Source organism: Aedes albopictus, chromosome 3, assembly GCF_035046485.1.
Source record: "Aedes albopictus strain Foshan chromosome 3, AalbF5, whole genome shotgun sequence".
NCBI classification, from domain to species: domain Eukaryota; kingdom Metazoa; phylum Arthropoda; class Insecta; order Diptera; family Culicidae; genus Aedes; species Aedes albopictus.
In genome coordinates this window covers 204,950,994-204,972,455 of record NC_085138.1, presented here as the reverse complement: position 1 = coordinate 204,972,455, position 21,462 = coordinate 204,950,994, and the positions used below count along the sequence as shown (strand labels likewise).

The 21,462-nt window shown below is 37.6% G+C and overlaps 1 protein-coding gene across 1 annotated transcript in view; it reads right to left on the bottom strand.

Moving 5' to 3' along the window:
• LOC115261560 (muscle M-line assembly protein unc-89) overlaps positions 1–21,013 on the bottom strand; it is a 60,715-nt gene extending 39,702 nt beyond the window's left edge. Inside the window, exons 1-3 of the mRNA XM_062858673.1 lie at positions 20,827–21,013; positions 19,533–20,763; positions 3,658–4,356 (exon numbers count right to left, since the gene is read on the bottom strand). Coding sequence (XP_062714657.1) covers positions 3,658–4,356; positions 19,533–20,754 — 1,921 coding nt within the window. The 5' untranslated portion in view covers positions 20,755–20,763; positions 20,827–21,013. The remainder of the gene's footprint in view (positions 1–3,657; positions 4,357–19,532; positions 20,764–20,826) is intronic.
• Between the last annotated feature and the right edge of the window lie 449 nt (positions 21,014–21,462).

The following is a 21,462-nucleotide window of genomic DNA, read 5'->3' as shown; positions in this document are numbered from 1 at the left end:
TACTAGTTGCTATTCTGCAATTCCAATCAAGTTGTCGGCGATGTTTGAGATATTGCAATATAAAATCGCCATTAAATACCTCTGAGGAAACATTTTGTCGCCATGGCCACTTTTCTCTGTAGATCAATCATAATGAAGTCTAAATCTGGTCTTGGATCTCTTAGCGAAGCGTGTTTTTACGAATTTGAATCAATTTTGTAAAAGGGAACAGAAATCCTTAAACGCCTAAAAGTATGCAATGCCCTTGTTATTTCATACTGTTTTAAACTGTCGTGTTGAAACAACCTGTTGAACATGTTTTTCGTATATTTAAGGCATAAGCCCTACGAATAGTAGCAATACATTATAAAATTGACGCGAAAATATGTTTGGTCACCTGTTTGTATGGAGCCGCCCCATAGTGCAGCGAACGAATTCGTCGTCTGCAACAACTACGGCAAAGTTCCAACCAATTTTATTCGCCGTGTTTTCGCAAACATGGACGCATTCTTTCTACGAGGAAGATAGTATTATTTCCTCAATCGACATACTTCCCGAAGAAGTTTTGACAACAGGAAGTAGTCTTTCCGAAGAAAATATTAATGTAGGTAGGGTCTTGTACAATTTGGGCAGGTGTACCTATTTTGGGCACTTGCCGCTATAACTAAGTCAATTTCAAACCCATTGATTTGAAATTTTGTCCAGAGTTAAGCACATACTGTACTAACTCTGTACAATCATTCAAATCAATCGGTTTGAAATTGACTTAGGGTAATTCATGTATTTTGGACAGGCTGAGGACAACGATAGAAAAACCGTCCCCTAGCTTCCTTAGAAAGCAATTGATTATTTTGCAAAGTTACTATTACGCTAATTCAATAATAATATGATTGTACTTTGCGTTCCTGGTGTCAAAAACCTTAACGAAAGCATTTTAAGCTGAGAAAATCACAATTTCCAATCGCCTGTTAAAATTGCATTTTGGACACCGAATATATGTTTTGGACACCCTCAGGTATATATAATTTGGACAGGGCAATTATCTCCATGTTTAGCCATGAATACTGGTTTATCATGAAAGAAGCATAATTTCACAAATATTTTCTTGTAAATAATCAAATTTCTCCGCTTAACAGGCATCTATTTTGATAACTATTACAGTGTTTGTTAAAATCGAGGAAATATCGCCAGAACCACATAATACGCCTCCAAGTATGCAATCGCACAGCATCCCCATGTAGTTCGCCAGATGACCAAAATATATTTACAGTAGAAAATTTGTAATGTATTTTGGACACCATCTGTTTAAGGCGTTCTAGATGAATGTTAAGAGATTGGCTGCCCAATGCTTCTTTATTGAATAGTTTTCATTGCAATAAGGCTTTTAAATTTCTTACAATTATCAATTCAACGATTTTGAGGTGAATATTGTATGTGACTGTGAAGTGTATGTCTTCTTGCATACCTGTGCATTTGAGGGGTTCTAGTGAAACATTTTACATTTTCGATAATTTTGAAGTGAATTCTTAATTGTTAAGCGTATTTTCAACGTAAGTCATCAGAATAGAGTCTGTTTGATCCAATAATCGATATTCAGAAATATCTACTTTGATTAGCTCTCCGGAACAAGACATACATCGCAGTGCATGTCCAAATTATATGCATGTCCAAATTATATTTTTTACCCTATGTCGAATTCGTTTTTGAGCCTGGGTTGGAACTGGATCGGCGGAAAATGTGTAATCAAACAACGTCAAACAAACTTTAGTACAAGCGAAACCGAAGTCGGGTTGGGGTTGAAACTGTGATCTGATCCAGTTCCAACCCAGGTTGGAACTGAATCAAAAACGAAAACGACATTAGTTATAGCGATAAGTGCCCAAAATAGGTACACCTGCCCAAATGGTACAATACCCCATAATTATTCCTTCAAAAACCTTTTCACTTTTTCAACAGAATGCGATTGAAATTTTGGTGTACTGCCAATATTTCAATCGCGTGAAAAGCCCAGGAAAAATTAAAGAAATCTAACAACATCTTATATCTTCTTCTTTCAATGTAATACTTGGAACTGAGACTAGCTGGGACAAAAGCATCAGAAGTGAAGAAGTTTTTGGAAATCACTATAACGTTTTCAGAGATGACCGTGATTTTCGAGAGTCTCAGAAAAAGTCAGGAGGCGGGATGTTAACTGCAATTTCGTCAAACTTCAATTCCGAATTGATAAGTACAAACAAATTCAAAACTTTTGAACATGTTTGGGTGAAATCACACATAGCTGATGAAACCCATGTATTTGCATCGGTGTATTTCCCACCAGACCACGCGCATAAAAACACATACCTACCAAATTTTATCACAACTTACTCCTGAAGTTAAGGTACACACTTACAGCGACTTTAATCAACCGCGATGCTGACTTCATTCTAGACTCCGAAAATGATAATATATTACTTCCGGTTGTTGGTGATAACGATACACTACAGCTTATATTTGATGCTGCTGCTAATCTTGGACTTAACCAAATGAATCGCATTAGGAATCGACCAAATTGCTATCTGGACTTTCTATTTACAAATACTTATGATGATTTCTGTGTGACTGAATCCTTGACTCAATTATGGAAAAATGAAGCATTCCACACAGCAATCGAATATTCCCTTTTTATACATAAGTGCCAAAGTCCAAACGACTGGATGGAAATATTGGGAATTCTTTGAATATAAACATGCAAATTATGACAACATTTAATTTAAATTAAACTGTGTGGATTGGCAATCAATTTTAAGGAATGATGAAAATGTCGACATTGCTGTCAATAACTTCTACAACATCTTGTCGGACATAATTGCACAGGAAATTCCAAAAAAGAAAAGAAGATGCCAAAGAAATACAAAATATCCAATTTGGTTTAATAAACAACTAAAAAATCTGAAAAATCGCAAACAGAAGGCTCAATTTATAAGAAAAATAATAGCGAATAGATAAATAAATAAGGAACAAAAAAATAAAAAAGGAAAAAAATATTGAAAAAATCAAAATTATATCCACCATTGAAAAAATATTTTCTAACTATTGAAAAATAGTTGCTTAAAAACTATTGAAAATGGAGTCATGGACCGCCATGTTTTTTTTGCCCCTTCAATATTTTGGAATTTTTGTTGAGGGGGGGGGGTGACAAAGAACAAATTAAATATTTGCATCGGCCTACAAAAACTTCAATAAAAGTTGATTTTCTAATAGTGTAGTAGATTTCTTAGTATTTTCAACACAATCCGAGCTTCAATTGTTTGACTGAACTATATTCAACCTCCCTTTTGCCTTACGTTGGGAACAGCGCGCTGGCGTAATGTATGGTTTGGAAGTAAAAAGAAAATCTCATTAAGTACTGTTCCTTTGAATTCCACTAAGAATTTGCATCCTTTGACAGATACGTATTTCGACCTCAATTGTAAGGTCGTCTTCAGTGTCTTGTACTTGACTCGACTTTGACTCGACTGGTTTGGGTCAAAAAGAACCCTAATGTCAATGTAAGTTCGTTAAAATTGCTACGCTAAATTGTTCAATAACAATTAAAACTTATCCATAACTTAAGATAAAATCTTTAAGAAAGGCATCATTATTATCATCAAGAAAAACTAATAAAAATTATTAGACAAACTATACAAAGGCACTTACCTCTAGTGCGATGCGGTACGAATGTCGGTGCGCATTCTTTCGACTTTGTACCGGGATCTACCACTGTCAATTTGCAGACCGTTTCAATTTCCTCAAACCCATTGGAGGCCACACATTTGTACGTTCCGGCATCACTGGGGCACAAGTCATTGATCCAAATGCACCCATAGGCGCCCCGGTGCAAATCATTCATATCGACAATGTGGTCATCGTACTCGATGGGTTCGTTGTTCTTGAACCATTTCAATTCGGGCTGAAATCCGATGCACATACACATCAGCTTGAATCGTCGGCCGGCCAGACCGGCGCGGTTCGTCAAGTGTACGGACCATTGCAATTTATCTCGGTTGTGTAAAATTTTCTTATGATGATATTTCACCAAATCGTCGCCATACTGAGGAGGGGGTGGTGATTGTTCCGGTTTATCTCTCTTGAACTTGTCGGCAAACTTTGGAAATTCTGGCAGCGCAGCTTCCTCAGAACTAGGAGGTTCTTGCCCTTCCGCGGCAGCTGCACCTGCTGCCTCTGAGGATGAAGCGGCATCAATGATTGTTTCTTTTTTAACGACATCAGCAGTGGCCGAAGCTTTGTCTTTAGGAGCGCCTGATTCCGATGGAGCTGTTGCGGGTTTCTCTTCGGGTTGTGGTGGTTTCGAATCCTGAATAGGTTTCTCTGGCTCAGCAGATGTTTGCAATTCATCTTAATCAAGTTAAAACGTTATCATCGATAAAAGCTTGTTTAATATATTTCGAAAATGCTTTTGCTTCGTACATGTAATTACATTTAGTTCAGCATTAGACATGGCTAGGTAAATGTTACTAAAATATTTTGTGGACAAAGCACAAACAAATATCACATTGAATATTGTCTTCGGAATGCCCAAACTTGGAAGTCTAGATAATTCTGCAAATCGTCTTCTGTTTGAGTCGTCGTCAAAGACGAAGTCGGCACTTCAGTGGCTACAATATACTTCAGCTTTTAAATCAGTTGATTTAAAGCTCAAACTCAGATTCTTACACTCCTTTAAGTTGCCTTCTCTCACAGAGTATGGTATTAAACTCTTTATCACTTGCTTAAACTGGAAAATAAATAATCTTGCAGTCATTGTTTCCCATCCTCATCAGTTGAAAGAATGTAAACAGGGAAGCACCCATATAGATAATCTTAGAAAATAAACAATGATCAAAACTTAATTTTTAATAGTCATCGCTTAAAAATTGATCTAAACTTATGGACTAGTGTAACCTTGTCAAATATCCTAACGCGATTCAAAGCTGTTGTGTTCAAATCTGTTATTGAGTGAAAGTGAAATTTATATGTTCTCATAAATGCTGCGTCCGAGACGACGTGATACACGTCGTCTCGGTCTACCGTGCATTCTAACGAAATTCCTCTCATTTGCTACGGTAAACAAACTCATTGTGATTCATCTAGCACTCTCGTTTATCGCCGTGCGCATGCTAATCTAATTTTCGTTTTTGGCATAGTATCAAATGCAGTGGATCATCAGCAGCATGTGGGTAGAGCTGTCCCAATATAGAGCGTAGTATATAGATGACGGAATAGGTTTGCTAATCGAAGCATCATCAATAAACTCTGTTGGATAGTTGCCCGAACCCTGTGACGGAGCCGCTATAAATATTTATTCATGCTCATATCGAACAATGCTTGTACAGTCGGCGTCGGTGGTGTAGTGCTACAGTAGTGGTAAGCGTGGTTGCCTCTCCAGTCGGTCGGGGTTCAATTCCCGTCGACGCCGATGATCATGAGACATGAAATCCGTGATCACGTCTTCCCTCGGATAGAAAGTAAAGCCGTAGGTCCCGGCCCATGTGTTGATAGGTTCGATATGTATAGTCCTCAGGTGTGGTGGCTGTCTCCCTGGGGCGTCGGAATTTTAGGCTTAGCTCCTAGACCCAGCCGACGTAAAACACAACTGGCGCCGAACGGTGCCATAGACGAGTGCACCGATGAACCAGATGAACATTGAGTTCATTGAGCCTGAAAAATTTTGACACCACAGCGGGGTCGACTCTTAACAACTTCTACTTAGAGATGCATACCAAAAAGGTGCTGATATTTTCTTTGTTTGATTTCTTACATGATTTTTCATTTGAAGTGATGCATATGCATGTTGTTAATGCGCTAGTCCATATTTTTGCAACTTTATCGTGAAAACTAAATGCAATAAATTAAACAAATTTTCAGCTGGGTAGAAGTTGTTGAGAGTCGATCCCGCTGTGGTGTCAAAATTTGCTGCCCGAGTGAACTTTCCGCGAGCGGTGCAATCGTCTATAGCAAATCGTGAGCATCGACCGGTTCCATGGTAAACTTGAAAAGATTAATCTGTTGAATTGAAACGAAACTCAGTCTGCACAAATTTAGTGTCGTCGTGTATTTCACTTGACCCTCAGAATGGTAATTTCAACCGTAAGCCGTCTTTCAGTGAAGGGTGACCAATATAATTTGGTCCACCATATATTTTGGACCACCTGGGTCCTATTATCACAACTTACACAGGTTTAATGATGAGATGACGGAAATTTTAAGAATCATTCGCTAAAGAAGATAGCTCTGCACGGGCAGCAATCAGAAATTAGCAGAAATTATTTTTTTGCCAATCTCGTCATCCGTGCGAGTGTCACATCGTGTTTACAAAAAGAGATTGCGGTGCTGAGGAAACTTGCAGATGTTAACAAAATGACCTATTCGGCCTAATGACCTATTCGGCTTAATGACCTATTCGGCCTAATGACCTATTCGGCCTAATGACCTATTCGGCCTAATGACCTATTCGGCCTAATGACCTATTCGGCCTAATGACCTATTCGGCCTAATGACCTATTCGGCCTAATGACCTATTCGGCCTAATGACCTATTCGGCCTAATGACCTATTCGGCCTAATGACCTATTCGGCCTAATGACCTATTCGGCCTAATGACCTATTCGGCCTAATGACCTATTCGGCCTAATGACCTATTCGGCCTAATGACCTATTCGGCCTAATGACCTATTCGGCCTAATGACCTATTCGGCCTAATGACCTATTCGACCTAATGACCTATTCGGCCTAATGACCTATTCGGCCTAGTGACCTATTCGGCCTAATGACCTATTCGGCCTAATGACCTATTCGGCCTAATGACCTATTCGGCCTAATGACCTATTCGGCCTAATGACCTATTCGGCCTAATGACCTATTCGGCCTAATGACCTATTCGGCCTAATGACCTATTCGGCCTAATGACCTATTCGGCCTAATGACCTATTCGGCCTAATGACCTATTCGGCCTAATGACCTATTCGGCCTAATGACCTATTCGGCCTAATGACCTATTCGGCCTAATGACCTATTCGGCCTAATGACCTATTCGGCCTAATGACCTATTCGGCCTAATGACCTATTCGGCCTAATGACCTATTCGGCCTAATGACCTATTCGGCCTAATGACCTATTCGGCCTAATGACCTATTCGGCCTAATGACCTATTCGGCCTAATGACCTATTCGGCCTAATGACCTATTCGGCCTAATGACCTATTCGGCCTAATGACCTATTCGGCCTAATGACCTATTCGGCCTAATGACCTATTCGGCCTAATGACCTATTCGGCCTAATGACCTATTCGGCCTAATGACCTATTCGGCCTAATGACCTATTCGGCCTAATGACCTATTCGGCCTAATGACCTATTCGGCCTAATGACCTATTCGGCCTAATGACCTATTCGGCCTAATGACCTATTCGGCCTAATGACCTATTCGGCCTAATGACCTATTCGGCCTAATGACCTATTCAGCCTAATGACCTATTCGGCCTAATGACCTATTCGGCCTAATGACCTATTCGGCCTAATGACCTATTCAGCCTAATGACCTATTCGGCCTAATGACCTATTCGGCCTAATGACCTATTCGGCCTAATGACCTATTCGGCCTAATGACCTATTCGGTCTAATGACCTATTCGGCCTAATGACCTATTCGGCCTAATGACCTATTCGGCCTAATGACCTATTCGGCCTAATGACCTATTCGGCCTAATGACCTATTCGGCCTAATGACCTATTCGGCCTAATGACCTATTCGGCCTAATGACCTATTCGGCCTAATGACCTATTCGGCCTAATGACCTATTCGGCCTAATGACCTATTCGGCCTAATGACCTATTCGGCCTAATGACCTATTCGGCCTAATGACCTATTCGGCCTAATGACCTATTCGGCCTAATGACCTATTCGGCCTAATGACCTATTCGGCCTAATGACCTATTCGGCCTAATGACCTATTCGGCCTAATGACCTATTCGGCCTAATGACCTATTCGGCCTTATGACCTATTCGGCCTAATGAACTATTCGGCCTAATGACCTATTCGGCCTAATGACCTATTCGGCCTAATGACCTATTCGGCCTAATGACCTATTCGGCCTAATGACCTATTCGGCCTAATGACCTATTCGGCCTAATGACCTATTCGGCCTAATGACCTATTCGGCCTAATGACCTATTCGGCCTAATGACCTATTCGGCCTAATGACCTATTCGGCCTAATGACCTATTCGGCCTAATGACCTATTCGGCCTAATGACCTATTCGGCCTAATGACCTATTCGGCCTAATGACCTATTCGGCCTAATGACCTATTCGGCCTAATGACCTATTCGGCCTAATGACCTATTCGGCCTAATGACCTATTCGGCCTAATGACCTATTCGGCCTAATGACCTATTCGGCCTAATGACCTATTCGGCCTAATGACCTATTCGGCCTAATGACCTATTCGGCCTAATGACCTATTCGGCCTAATGACCTATTCGGCCTAATGACCTATTCGGCCTAATGACCTATTCGGCCTAATGACCTATTCGGCCTAATGACCTATTCGGCCTAATGACCTATTCGGCCTAATGACCTATTCGGCCTAATGACCTATTCGGCCTAATGACCTATTCGGCCTAATGACCTATTTGGCCTAATGACCTATTTGGCCTAATGACCTATTCGGCCTAATGACTTATTCGGTCTAATGACCTATTCTGCCTATTGACCTGTTCGGCCTAATGACCTATTCGGCCTAATGATCTGTTCGGCCTAGTGACCTATTCGGCCGTTTTTCAGCACGTGCAAAAAAAACAGTTTCATCTACCGTATGATACAGTTAGTTTCATCTACCGTATGATTACAGCGATTACAGTTACAGGTTTACAGGGTGCGGCCGGAAAAAATGCGAAAAGTTCAAGGCACTATTACACGCTAAATATGGGATATATATGACTATTTTTTCATGACAGTGTATTAGTCAATGTCTATATTCTAGCACTGAAAAATAAAAATGAACATATTCGATGTTTAACATGTGATAATGTGGGCCTAATAAGCGGATATCAATAAACTGCGCGCCCAATGGTCATTAAATAAAATGACTACAACAGTAACAAAATTAGCTCAAATTCGATGAACAACCAGACCACACTGATCCAGAGCCATGTAGTTTCACATATCAGATGAAATAAGTACATATATTTGATGATATTGTAGAGAAAATCAAAAATTTTGTTTTATCAGATGCAAAATTTAGCGACCTGTGTGATTTTCTGCGGTTTGAAAATTCTGGTTGTCTTCATCTTCAGGCACCGCCCTGTAAAGGTTAGTGACCAAAATGAGAAATTTTTTAATTAACTTTTCAGAAAACTAGCCTATTATAGATCATGGAACGTTGAAACATAGATTGGTTAATGTCAAATGGACGAAAATGAGGTTTGAAGTTGAAAAACACTTTCTCATTTTTTCCTGCCGCATACTGTAGTTACCTGGACAGAAGAATACAACAAAAGAAGATCAAAAATTTGCCATTAAAAATGAATAGCTGAATGGCAAAATTTGTTATTGGTTTGTTGGGAATAAAAGCTAAAAATGCAAAAATAATACCTGAATTTGTACCGGAAAATAACCCAATAAGAACTAATTTTATCATTACAAGAACAAACATTTTGAAATGTAATATAACTGAATCAGTTATTATCGAGTTTTTGAAAACAACTTAAGTACCAAATAAGTAACCCGTAACGTGGGTAGATCACCTTATAATGGTGCGTTACGGCGTAAGATCTACCATAACAAATTTTGATTTCGTAATTCTCCAGCTTGGTTAATTTAAATGCAGTAAAATTATGAGATTAAAATTTGGTTTACTTTTTGTTTTATTGTTTGGTTTTTGAATTTTTTTTCTCTACTAATGTTTCGTTTGTTTCAGTGTTATTTGCTTAATTTTAACTTTAATATCATAATGATTTGTTTCAGCGCTGTTCAGGTAAATAAAGTTGTAATTGTAATGTAGGTCAAATAATATTCTATATATCATAATAACAATATTTATTATTTCAGGTAAAATCAGTTGACCAAATACCGTCAACTATATGATAAATTATATTTAAATTACATGATACTTGGGATTTTGAGAGGGGTAGCCTAAGGAAGCTAAATGAACTGGTTTCTGGGCAAATGTTCGTGGGGTGGCCAGACTTTGTCACGAGATAACAACCATCGTGTTGTCTTCCAAAGGTTTCCAGTGAATTTAGCTTACCCTGCTACAACAAACCATCAGGTAGATCATTCCCTTCCGGTATGACTCTGCAGCCATAGGTAATGCTTGCGCTGATGGTGGATACCCAATCATCATCATCATCATCATCATCATCCCAACATAAGTACCAAATAAGTCAAAGGGGGTTACTTGCAACAACGGTGTAACTTGCAACACGATGACATACACTAAATGTGGATCATTTTCTAATAATAATGAAAACTAGTATGCCCTACTATTTCGGTTATAGGGATTATGTGTATCAAAGATTGATTTAGTATAAAAAATTAGCTTTGTTTCTTTGTTTATGGTTTAGCTACACTGTTAAAACGGATTGCTCATTTTATGCCATAAAAACAAGTATGAAAATCGTGCTTGACCTCTCCCTTATGGTAAGTGCGATAAGTCTGGATGACCTTGCTTGCAGTTAGGGTACCTAATAGTAAGCTTAGCTAAACGATAAAAGTTTGATAAACTAATCGACTAAGTAATGCAAAAAATCATTATTATATTCGACAACCACTGTGGGGTAACTTGCAACAGTGTAATTTGACGAAACCTTATATAATTTATCTTCATTTCACGATATACATGACAGAAATAACCGAAATGGATCATTTATTGATTACGTAACGCGGTTATTTGTAAATGACAATTCATTTTTACATTTTTTTTTGCACATGACCTTCAAACATTGTTAGGAAATACCACATTTTGAAGTTTCATTCATGTTTCATCATGTTAAAAGTTCAATTTTTGTTTTTGAACGCTGTAAAGCAACCACCAACATCAATTCTGAATGGATGGAGAAAATTATTTCAGTCAGTTTAATACCCAAATTAGCGAGTTTGACATTTACAAACTAGAATAGGTGTGTTTCAATCATGTAAATTTAGCTGAAATTGCCAAACACCATTTCAAACTGAAAACTACTTGAAGATGACTCACTCTACCTTTTCAAGAAATGACAATAATCATTGTTGACATTTTGTAATGAGTGCTAAGTCACGAGAATTATATATATATTTTGTGTTTGAGTGACGTGAGACCTGTTGCTAAACGATATACTCTCGCTTGCAATAACTATCAATCCTTTCATGAAAAATTATATGTCAATTGGTTAGTGTACATCTTTTCATGGTATGTTTCATGCATAACATCAAAAATTTACAATACCACTATATACTAAAATTAGAATGTTAGTGCTGTTTATTGATAGCTAACTTGGCTTCTTGTCCTATGTTGCAAGTTACCCCACAGATGGGGAAACTTGCAACAAGCATGTATTTCGCACCTCCTGATTAGGTGGCAACGTATTTTGGTAAACCAAGTGCTGCATAGTATTCTACTCGGGGTAATTAGCGTACACGATGCTTCACAGGATGTTTCAAATGTTTAGATTTTCAATGATATTGCTTCAAAGTCAAAAAGTGTTGCAAGTTACCCCATTTGACGGTATTTAAAAAAGATAATCATAATTGTCAGTTTTGTTCTTATGAATGGGAAAAAACACAGTGTTCAGAAATGTTTTGTCCTTGGTTTGATCCTATGATAAGAAAAATAGTTATTATCTAGGTTATTATTTAGTTATTTTCCGGTACAAAGTAAGTTATTGTTTTTGTTCTTTTAGCTTTTATTCCAAACTAGCCAATAATAAGTTTTGCCGCTTAGCTATTCATTTTTTTTAATGGTTATATTTGATCTGCTCATGTTATTCTCTCTGACAAAACACAAAAATGCCAAATAACTCATGAATAAAGAAATAAAAAAAATAATTTTAATAGGGTAATTCATGTATTTAGGACAGGCTGAGGACAACGTTAGAAAAATCGTCCCCTAGCTTCCTTAGAAAGCAATTAATTATTTTGCAAAGTTACTAATACGCTTATAATATTATTGTACTTTGCATTCCTGGTGACAAAAACCTTAACGAAAGTATTTTAAGCTAAGAAAATCGCCTGTTAGAATTGCATTTTGGACACCGAATATATGTTTTAGACACCCTCAGGTATATATAATTTGGACAGGGCAATCATCTCAATGTTTAGCCATGAAAACTGCTAAATCATGGAAGAGCATAAATTTACAAATATTTTCTTGCAAACATTCAAATTTCTCCGGTATCTATTTTGATAACTATTACAGTTTTTGTTAAAATCGAGGAAATATCGCCAAACCCATACCCATGCATACGCTTCCAAGTATGCAATCGCACAGCATCCCCATGAAGTTAGTCAGATGACCAAAATATATTTACAATGGAATATTTGTAAAGTATTTTGGACACCATCTATTTTAAGCGTTCTAGATGAATGTTAAGAGGCAGCCAACTAATGCTCCTTTATTGAACATTTTTCATTGCAATATGGCTTTCAAATTTCTTACAATGTGTATGTCGTCTTGCATTACCTGTGCATTTGAGGGGTTTTAGTGAAACAATTTACATTTTCGATAATTTTGAAGTAAATTTTTAACTGTTATTGTTTAGCGTATGAAGATGAAGACTCAACAATCCGTTTTTGAGTTTTTCTTCCAAGACTGAAAGCCATAACCTCAAAACATGAATGTTTTACCAATATCCAGTTATTTAATATTATGCATTCAATAATAACTCAGAAATAACATATTCTGCAATGATAACATGTTTTGTTCTTAGCGAGTTATTCGGTGTTATTCATAACTAACATTAGAATGATAAAATAAAATATGATTGCAAACTTGTTATTATTTTGTCTTTGATTTGTTCTTTTCCTCAACCCGGGTACTAATAAAAAGCAAATCCAACTAAGAATGTGGTAAAAATATTGTATGTTGAAGATTTGAATGTGTTAATGTGAAAAAAAATCGGCTATATAAGTGTTAAGTGATCCACGACACTACGTGTTTGTCAGCGTTATTTATTTAAGGTGAACAAGAGTTTCGTAGAGGGTCCATATAGCCGAGGCGGTAAACGCACGGGTATTCAGCATGACCATGCTGAGGGTGACGGGTTCGATTCCCGGTCGGTCCAGGATCTTTTCGTAAAGGAAATTTCCTTGACTTCCTTGGGCATAGAGTATCTTCGTGCCTGCCACACGATATACGCATGCAAAATGGTCATTGGCAGAGGAAGCTCTCAGTTAATAACTGTGGAAGTGCTCATAGAACACTAAGCTGAGAAGCAGGCTTTGTCCTAATGAGGACGTTACGCCAAGAAGAGAGAGAGAGAAGAGTTTCGTATATGTACGTCAACAATGAATTAAAATAATAACATTCTAGGTTAGGAAATTCGGCTTATCCGTCCTTGCCTTTCTAGAACGAAAATGTTTATGATTCGTCCCTACGTTTCTGTAACGGTTGCTACCACTAAACAAAGAACGATTCCATTGTTTTCCCTGAGGATGGTTGCAACCGTTACCGAAACGTAGTGACGAATCATAAACGATTTCGTTCTAGAAAGCAAAGAACTGATAAGCCGAATTTCCTAACCTAGACCGTAAATCTAAAAGTTGCACTCTCGCACATCCGTTTCATAATAACAATAACAATATTATTTTTTATATCCAAAAGTCATTACATTTACATTACAATTACATTTCACGTTTGACCTGGAAGAAAAATCTGTTAACACATTAGAGTACACTTAATTTACTACGGAATATTCCGTTCAAATTACACATTCAAAAATACAGCTCAAACTCACAACATTAACACACAAAAATTCATAAAAAAAGTCGCTGCATTTTCTAGATCCAAAAATGTAGGGTTTCTATGAAAGACAATCAGTGGTCAGAGATGATGTAGAAAACAGATTACAATTCAATTTTCTTTGCGAAAAAAAAAACAGAACTTAATAGTATAATAGGGTATTGATTCCTTTATTAAGGCGAAACTGGAAGCATTTTCTCATTTTTTCGGTTTTTGATTTTTTATTAAATAACGAAGCAATATTTTTAAAATCGGTTTTCGTACACATGTAGAGTATGGATCAAGGTATCTTCTGAATTTTTTTGAGGTGGAAAATGTTTTCCATTTTTGCAGAAACCATTTTTATGTGAAATTTTGTTCAAAAATGGTTTCTGCAAAAACGAAAATATTTTCCACTACAAAAAAAAATCAGAAGATACCTTGAGCCATACTCTACATGTGCACGAAAACCGATTTTGGAAATATTGCTTCGTTATTTAATAAAAAATCAAAAACCAAAAAGTGAGGAAATGCTTCCAGTTTCGCCTTAAGCATGTGGCTCCCATTTTCATCCTACGAAAAACAAAGGATTGAAGCGCTGTTTGCTTTGTTTCTTATTTTTGTTTTTTTTTTTTGTTAGAAGTGAGCACCTATGAAAACAAAAAGAACGGAATCCATCTGTGCCGTAATCGCTAGTTTTCGAATAGGATTAATATGGGAGCGTGAGATTACTGATGGCACACATACCCTATGACTTGTTAAAAAGAGAGGTTCTTCCATCTGTTCAGCAGAGAGCTCCCAATTTTGTCCTACTAAAATCGAAGGACTGAAGCGCTGCTTGTTTTGTTTGTTATGTTTGTATTTTTCTGTTTGAAGTAATCATTTCGACAATGATTTTTCATCAGGGCCTAACTGACTTGATCGATTTCTCTTCGTCGACTCTCTCTTTCGCTAATAACTTGATCAAAACAAACAAAATCATTATTCTTTTTGTTTCTATGCAACATGTAGTCGCCTTCTTCGCATTTCAACCAAAACACCGATTTGTCTAATTTTATTGAACGATAATGCTGCATATTTCCCAATAAATCTGCCAGTACTGCATTAGTAGTTTACGCAACAAGGTGCAAAATGAAGATTTTCACAGCATGAGTCGTACATTTATCCAACGAGGCTTGCCGAGTTGGATAATTACGACGAGTGCTGTAAAATCGTGTTCTGCATCGAGTTGCGTACGTTTTTTTTTTGCAATTTCATAAATTACCGCTTGAGGATAGTTTTTAACGAAACTTTTTCATCAAACTGCACGCTGATGTTCATAGCCATGTTTAAGAAAGTCTGATCATAACAGGTTATACTGTGTAGTTGTCACATTTTTTTAAAACTGCGTCTAGAAAACATCAAGAAGTTGATCAAAACTGAAGACAGTGCTGTAATAATTAATTACGCAACGCAAATCAGTGCTGCAATGAACCATAACAGCACTGTTAATTTGGTGAGCGAATTGCAAAACATAATTTACCAGACTAATTTGACTAGGCAGATAGGTTTGAGTTGCTTGGACTGATTCGTTTTCCTTAAAAATAAGCTTTTTCTATTATTTTTTGTAAGGGGCAACAGGGACAGCAGTTCTGGGGCTTGACGAAACAACTCCTACCCCTCCGCTTGCGAGTTAGCCATGTAGTTGTCGGCAGAATAACAATGTGGACCCCCTGTTCCAAGAATAAAAGTCCACCAAGCAGGGGACACCAATTCAAGGTGTCGGGCGACCCGTGCTGACGAATGGTTGAGGGGGTTTAACCTTCCGTAACTCGCGCGGTTGGCTACCTGCGTCAGCACCACGCTAATGCTGAGTACAAAAAGCGAGATTTTTTCAACGTGTTGTACAAAACACAACAGCGCGATCGCTCGAGAGTTAAAGATGTTCATCAGTGTTTGGAACCAAAGATGTTTTCGATCACCTGGCAATCTTAATAACTACCTGCAGAAATTGCTAATGATATCTTCGAAAATAAAATCAAAAAGATTTTACTGGAAAATCTATATATATAAAAATGAGTTTGAAGTACCTTTGAGGCAACAAAACTCACGAACGGCTAAACCGATCACGATGACTCTTGCACGGTTCGGTTCGTATTCGTGGTGGCTGTGTTTATATGTACAAAAAGTTACGAAAATCAGCTAGAAAAGTAACAAAATTGAAAAAGTACTGATTTTCCATGAGCTGGGGAGGAAATCAACACGACCAAAATGAAATCAATCTAGAGTGCGGTGCTATTTTGAGCTCAACAGTTGTCAAACCTCCACAAGACGGCAAGACAAAGTTTGCCGGGCCAGCTAGTTTACTTGATAAAATATTTGCAGAACTTTTGAAGAAATTCTTTGAAAAGTTTACGTTTTCGATTAGTTTCCTTAAGGCCTTGAAATGAGTTCCGATCTGACCTACTAAACAATTTCTGTATGAATTTCATAAAGGAACAGTCTAAAAATTACGGAAAATTAATTTCTGATGGATTTTTAAATGATATACTAGTTTATTTTCTGGAAGAAGTTCAAGTACATTTCCTGATCGAATTCTTTGATTAATGTCTGTAAAACGTGATGCTGGGAAATGAGGTTTTATCCCCTTTCGAATGTCTGGGATAATTCCCGACTGTACTTTTCAAATAAAGGGTGGTACGGTCGAAATTTGGTCAAATAATTTTTTTCATAACTTTGGACTGCGTACACCAAAATAGTTGATTTTTGGACCAGTAATGGTGCATTATATGTAGCTAATGCCATACAATTTTCATCAAAATCGGTTAAATTTTTGCGGAGATATTGTTGAATCTTGAGATCTGCAATTTTAAAATTTTGTACAAAGAGGCTTCAAAAATAAGAACACATTTTTACTGTTTTATTTATAGAGCCAGAAATATTGAACCGAATTCAATGATTTTTTTTCTGTATATAAAGAATGCATGTCCAAATGTGTAAAAATTTCATTCAATTTGATTTTGCCGTTTCAAAGTTATATTTGTTTAAGTGGCTGACAGGGTAGTTTTTTCATATTCAAACTGCCACAACTTTGGAAGTATTCATACATAATGGCTCAATTTTACTTAGATCATATTTGTATAATATTATACTGTAAAATTTTCATATGAATCGGAGCAGTATTCCTCTCCTCTTCTTGGCGTAACGTCCTCACTGGGACAAAGCCTGCTTCTCAGCTTAGTGTTCAATGAGCACTTCCACAGTTTTTAACTGAGAGCTTCCTCTGCCAATGACCATTTTGCATGTGTATATCGTGTGGCAGGCACGAAGATACTCTATGCCCAAGGAAGTCAAGGAAATTTCCTTTACGAAAAGATCCTGGACCGACCGGGAATCGGACCCGTCACCCTCAGCATGGTCATGCTGAATACCCGTGCGTTTACCGCCTCGGCTATATGGGCCCTATATGAATCGGAGCAGTATTAGTAGTTTTATAACCAAAAGTGTGCTCTACTGATCTTAAATTGTCAAAGACTTACTATGGAGCGCCTTCGTACAAAATTCTAAAAAGGCAGGTCGATGGTATTATCTATATATCAACCAATACTTAATGGATTTTGATGAAAATTTTATGGCATAAGCTACACATAATGTACCATTAATGTTCCAAAAATCAAATGTTTTAGTGTACGCAGTCTAACGTTCGTTTGTATGACCAAATTTTGACCGTACCACCCTTTATTTTATGGAGAAGCCCTTGAAAGAGTAATTCTCCGTATTCGGAAAATATTCGTTCGTGAAAATCCTGCAGAATTCTCTTCTATTTCTGAACGTTTTGTAACGAGATTCTTTGAGAAATGTGCAATGGTGTCTATCAATAATCTACAAATGCGTCCCACGAATCAGAGATGTTATTGGCTGGACCGTCTCAGGATCTTTAATTCTCTTGCGTCTTAAGGGAGGAAAACATATACTCAATTGTTTTCTTCGTTTAGACTGCATACAAATAGAATGTACATTTCCCATCTTATTGAAAACGAAAGTCATCAACACTTCCCTACACTGAATTCTGTTTTTACAAAATGGAATAGTGCAAAAAATATTCGAAACATTTTATCATGGGAATGTTTTTTAAATTTGCCAGGACATCATGGATAGTAAAAAAAATTCTTCCGAAAATAAATAAGAAAATATGCCTAAAAATTATTTGAAGAATTCCATTAAATATGAGAATTTCCAAAGAAATAAGATATTTGGTTGGAATTTCATCTAATATTTTAATAAAAGGATCGTTTATTTTCTAGCTTGTTCTTGAAAAATTCATGGTACGTCTAGACGAATTTCAGGAATTTTAATTTATTTTTGTTAATTTTTGCACAAATTTACAGTGACCCCACACCGATGAATCACCCTAATTTTGTACACTATTTATGAATCAACATGTTGATCAAATGGAGTGATCCATAAACTGTGGTCATTTTTGCCGATTTATAAATTGTGGGGTCACTTTACAAGTGAAAAAAACTTGGACGGAACTCCCGCAAAATTATCCTAGCAAAATATAAGAATTTATTGTAAAAATGTATACATTATCTATGCTGTAGTTCATATGCTTTCTGCATGAATTTTACCAAAAAATACCATATCCTCCTCCCTCTCCTCTTCTTGGCGTAACGTCCTCACTGGGACAAAGCCTGCTTCTCAGCTTAGTGTTCTATGAGCACTTCCACAGTTATTAACTGAGAGCTTCCTCTGCCAATGACCATTTTGCATGTGTATATCGTGTGGCAGGCACGAAGATACTCTATGCCCAAGGAAGTCAAGGAAATTTCCTTTACGAAAAGATCCTGGACCGACCGGGAATCGAACCCGTCACCCTCAGCATGGTCATGCTGAATACCCGTGCGTTTACCGCCTCGGCTATATGGGCCCTTTAAAAAATACCATATATGCTCTTCAGAAATTTTAAAACAAATTATAGAAATTTCGATCGTTTAAAAAATTCTGACAGCAATTTCTACAAAAAATTAGCAAACACTTCACCTACATTTTTGCCAGCAGTAGTTCTACGAATAGCGCCAAATGATCCTCAAAATAATGCTCAAGCATTTTCTCCTGAAATCTGCTTACAAGTTCCTTTTCCTTCGGAACTGCAATATTGGTTATAAAAATGCATTTTCAAAATAATGTTTGTACCAGAAGACACTATTTAGTTACTATTTTTTAACAATTTCAACCGTAAGTTTTTGCCTTGATAATTAGACATAAAAAGTCAAAACTATAAGATTAAACTTCATAAAAACCTTGAAAGTACGATTTCAAAGTCCTTAAAAGCAATATTGTTTGAATCACTAAATCATCTACTTATTATCCGAGAGAAAGCTTTGGTTTCACAAATCAGCACGTTTGTTCACATTTCTAAGTAACGTTTTTTTTTTATTTTCTTAACTTTGAACTAGTAACCAGAGCAACGATTTAACGAATCGACTCGCAGTTTTGTGGTTAATTTGACACAACTCGTTTTCTTGAAACTATGGTAGTATGAAAAGCCTGAAGGACAAATCTGAAATAATTTTCTACATCATCAAAATTCACTGAGCTTTCACCCTACGCAATTAGTTAGTTACACTCTGAAAAATGTTACCTTTGATTGAAATAAAAGTGGGAGGAATGGGCTTGGATTCAAAGCTTTCATACACTTTCACAGTTGTAGACGTTGAGGTTTCTCCATTCTTATTTTTGATAATGCAACTGTATTCACCCTGATCGGAGAAATCCACATTGACCATTTCCAAGCTCAGTAAACCTTCGCTAACCTTGAAAGAATGCTTTGCACTTTTCTCAATAGGATTACCATCCTTGAACCACCTGACCGTAATTCCCGGTCCAGATATAGTGCAAGTTAGCTTCACTGTTGAGCCTTTGGGAGCTGCTCTCGATTTCAAGTGAGAGATAATCAGAGGTGGTCGCATCAACTGGCGTTGACGTTGCCATTCCAGATCACGTTCCCTTTCCGTCATCTCGTGAGTGGATTCCCGCCTGGATGATTCCTTTGATGCTTCCTTAGCCTCCTTAGCCTTGGTCTTTTTCGTCTCTTCTTCACTATTTTTCAATTGTGTTTCTAAGTCGTCAACACTTTTCCACACTGAAGGATCGAACTCTTCCTTCGGTGGAATCAGTTCAACGTCTGAATCATATTCAGGTTCGGGTGTAGGTGTCTTTGGTGGAGTAGGTGGCGGTGGTGTCGGCTCACGAGGGGGTGGTGGTGGCGGTGGGGTCGGCTCACGAGGTGGAGGAACTTCTTCCTCTTCTTCTTCCTCCTCTTCCTCTTCCACTTCCTCTTGCACAGGTTCTGGAGTAGGCTCGGGAACTACCTCGACGGGCGCTGGAGCGGGTTCTGGTGACTTACCTTGTTCTTCCTGTTTTGCGGCCAGCTCGGCTTCTGCTTCACTTAATGTTTTCTCATGCTCAGCAGCGGGCTTTGGTGCTTCAGGTTCAATGGGCTGTTCTTCCACAATTTCGATTTTCACTGTAGAAATATCACCACAACTGGCTGGATCAAGACTGCAGGAATCCGTGAAAAACAACGAAATATATTCATCCACATTTGTTACACCTCCCGAAATGTCCATAACCAATGCTTTATCGATGATTGCTTTTTGGGACGCAACCTGCACATCTGGTTTTTCACCAATTTCAAAGGGCGATTTTTCACGATGCAAGCTTCGGAAATCACGCGGAGAGTCGCCCCTTTTAGGAACTGCCAGAAAATCCTGAGCTGGAGCAAGCGGTTCTGGAGTTAATTCAATTTTCGGCGTTTCATCCTTGCCCGAGCGGCGTGCCCTTCTCTCTTTGCGGGTACTCATTTTTACCAACTATTTCAAATTATATAACTTTAATGAGTTTGAATTTTAACGCACAAAAAAAGCAAAACTTACGGAAACGATTTATTATTATAGAATTAGAAAAATCTACCGATATAGGAAAGTAAAAAAATTAAAAAATATCTTAAAAACTATAACTTTTTCGAGGAGTTCGGACTATCGTAGAGGGATTGCAAAATTCCCATCAAACAGATAGTGCCGAAAAGCTACTCTAAGGGATTGCGGCATAGCATTTTCGAAAACCAATGTACATGTATTCGATCTATTCTAGACACACACGATCATGTGTGCTGCTTTTATTGCTAATTGTAACGATCGATATAATTAGCGTTCGGCAGTTGGTTAATTTTAGCTAGCAGCGTAAGTGACATACTCACCGTATTATAGGGGATTCAAAGCACGAGTTGAAGTAACGTGACGCATAAGCGTAGCAATGCGTCTGCTAGTTGAGCTGATGATTTGTTTTATTTTGCAACTTGACTAAAACATTAAAATGCACATTAAACTTTTGCATAGTTGAGGATCTCCTTGGGCATTTCATTCATTCATTCATTCAACAGTTAAACTGTTTAAGTTATTTCAGATATTTAAATTTAGTAATTATACAAGTGATAAACGACGCATTGTGGGGTCTTTTTAAAATCCGTTTGGCCAAAATTATTTATAAATTCTTGAACGTTCAAATGCCTA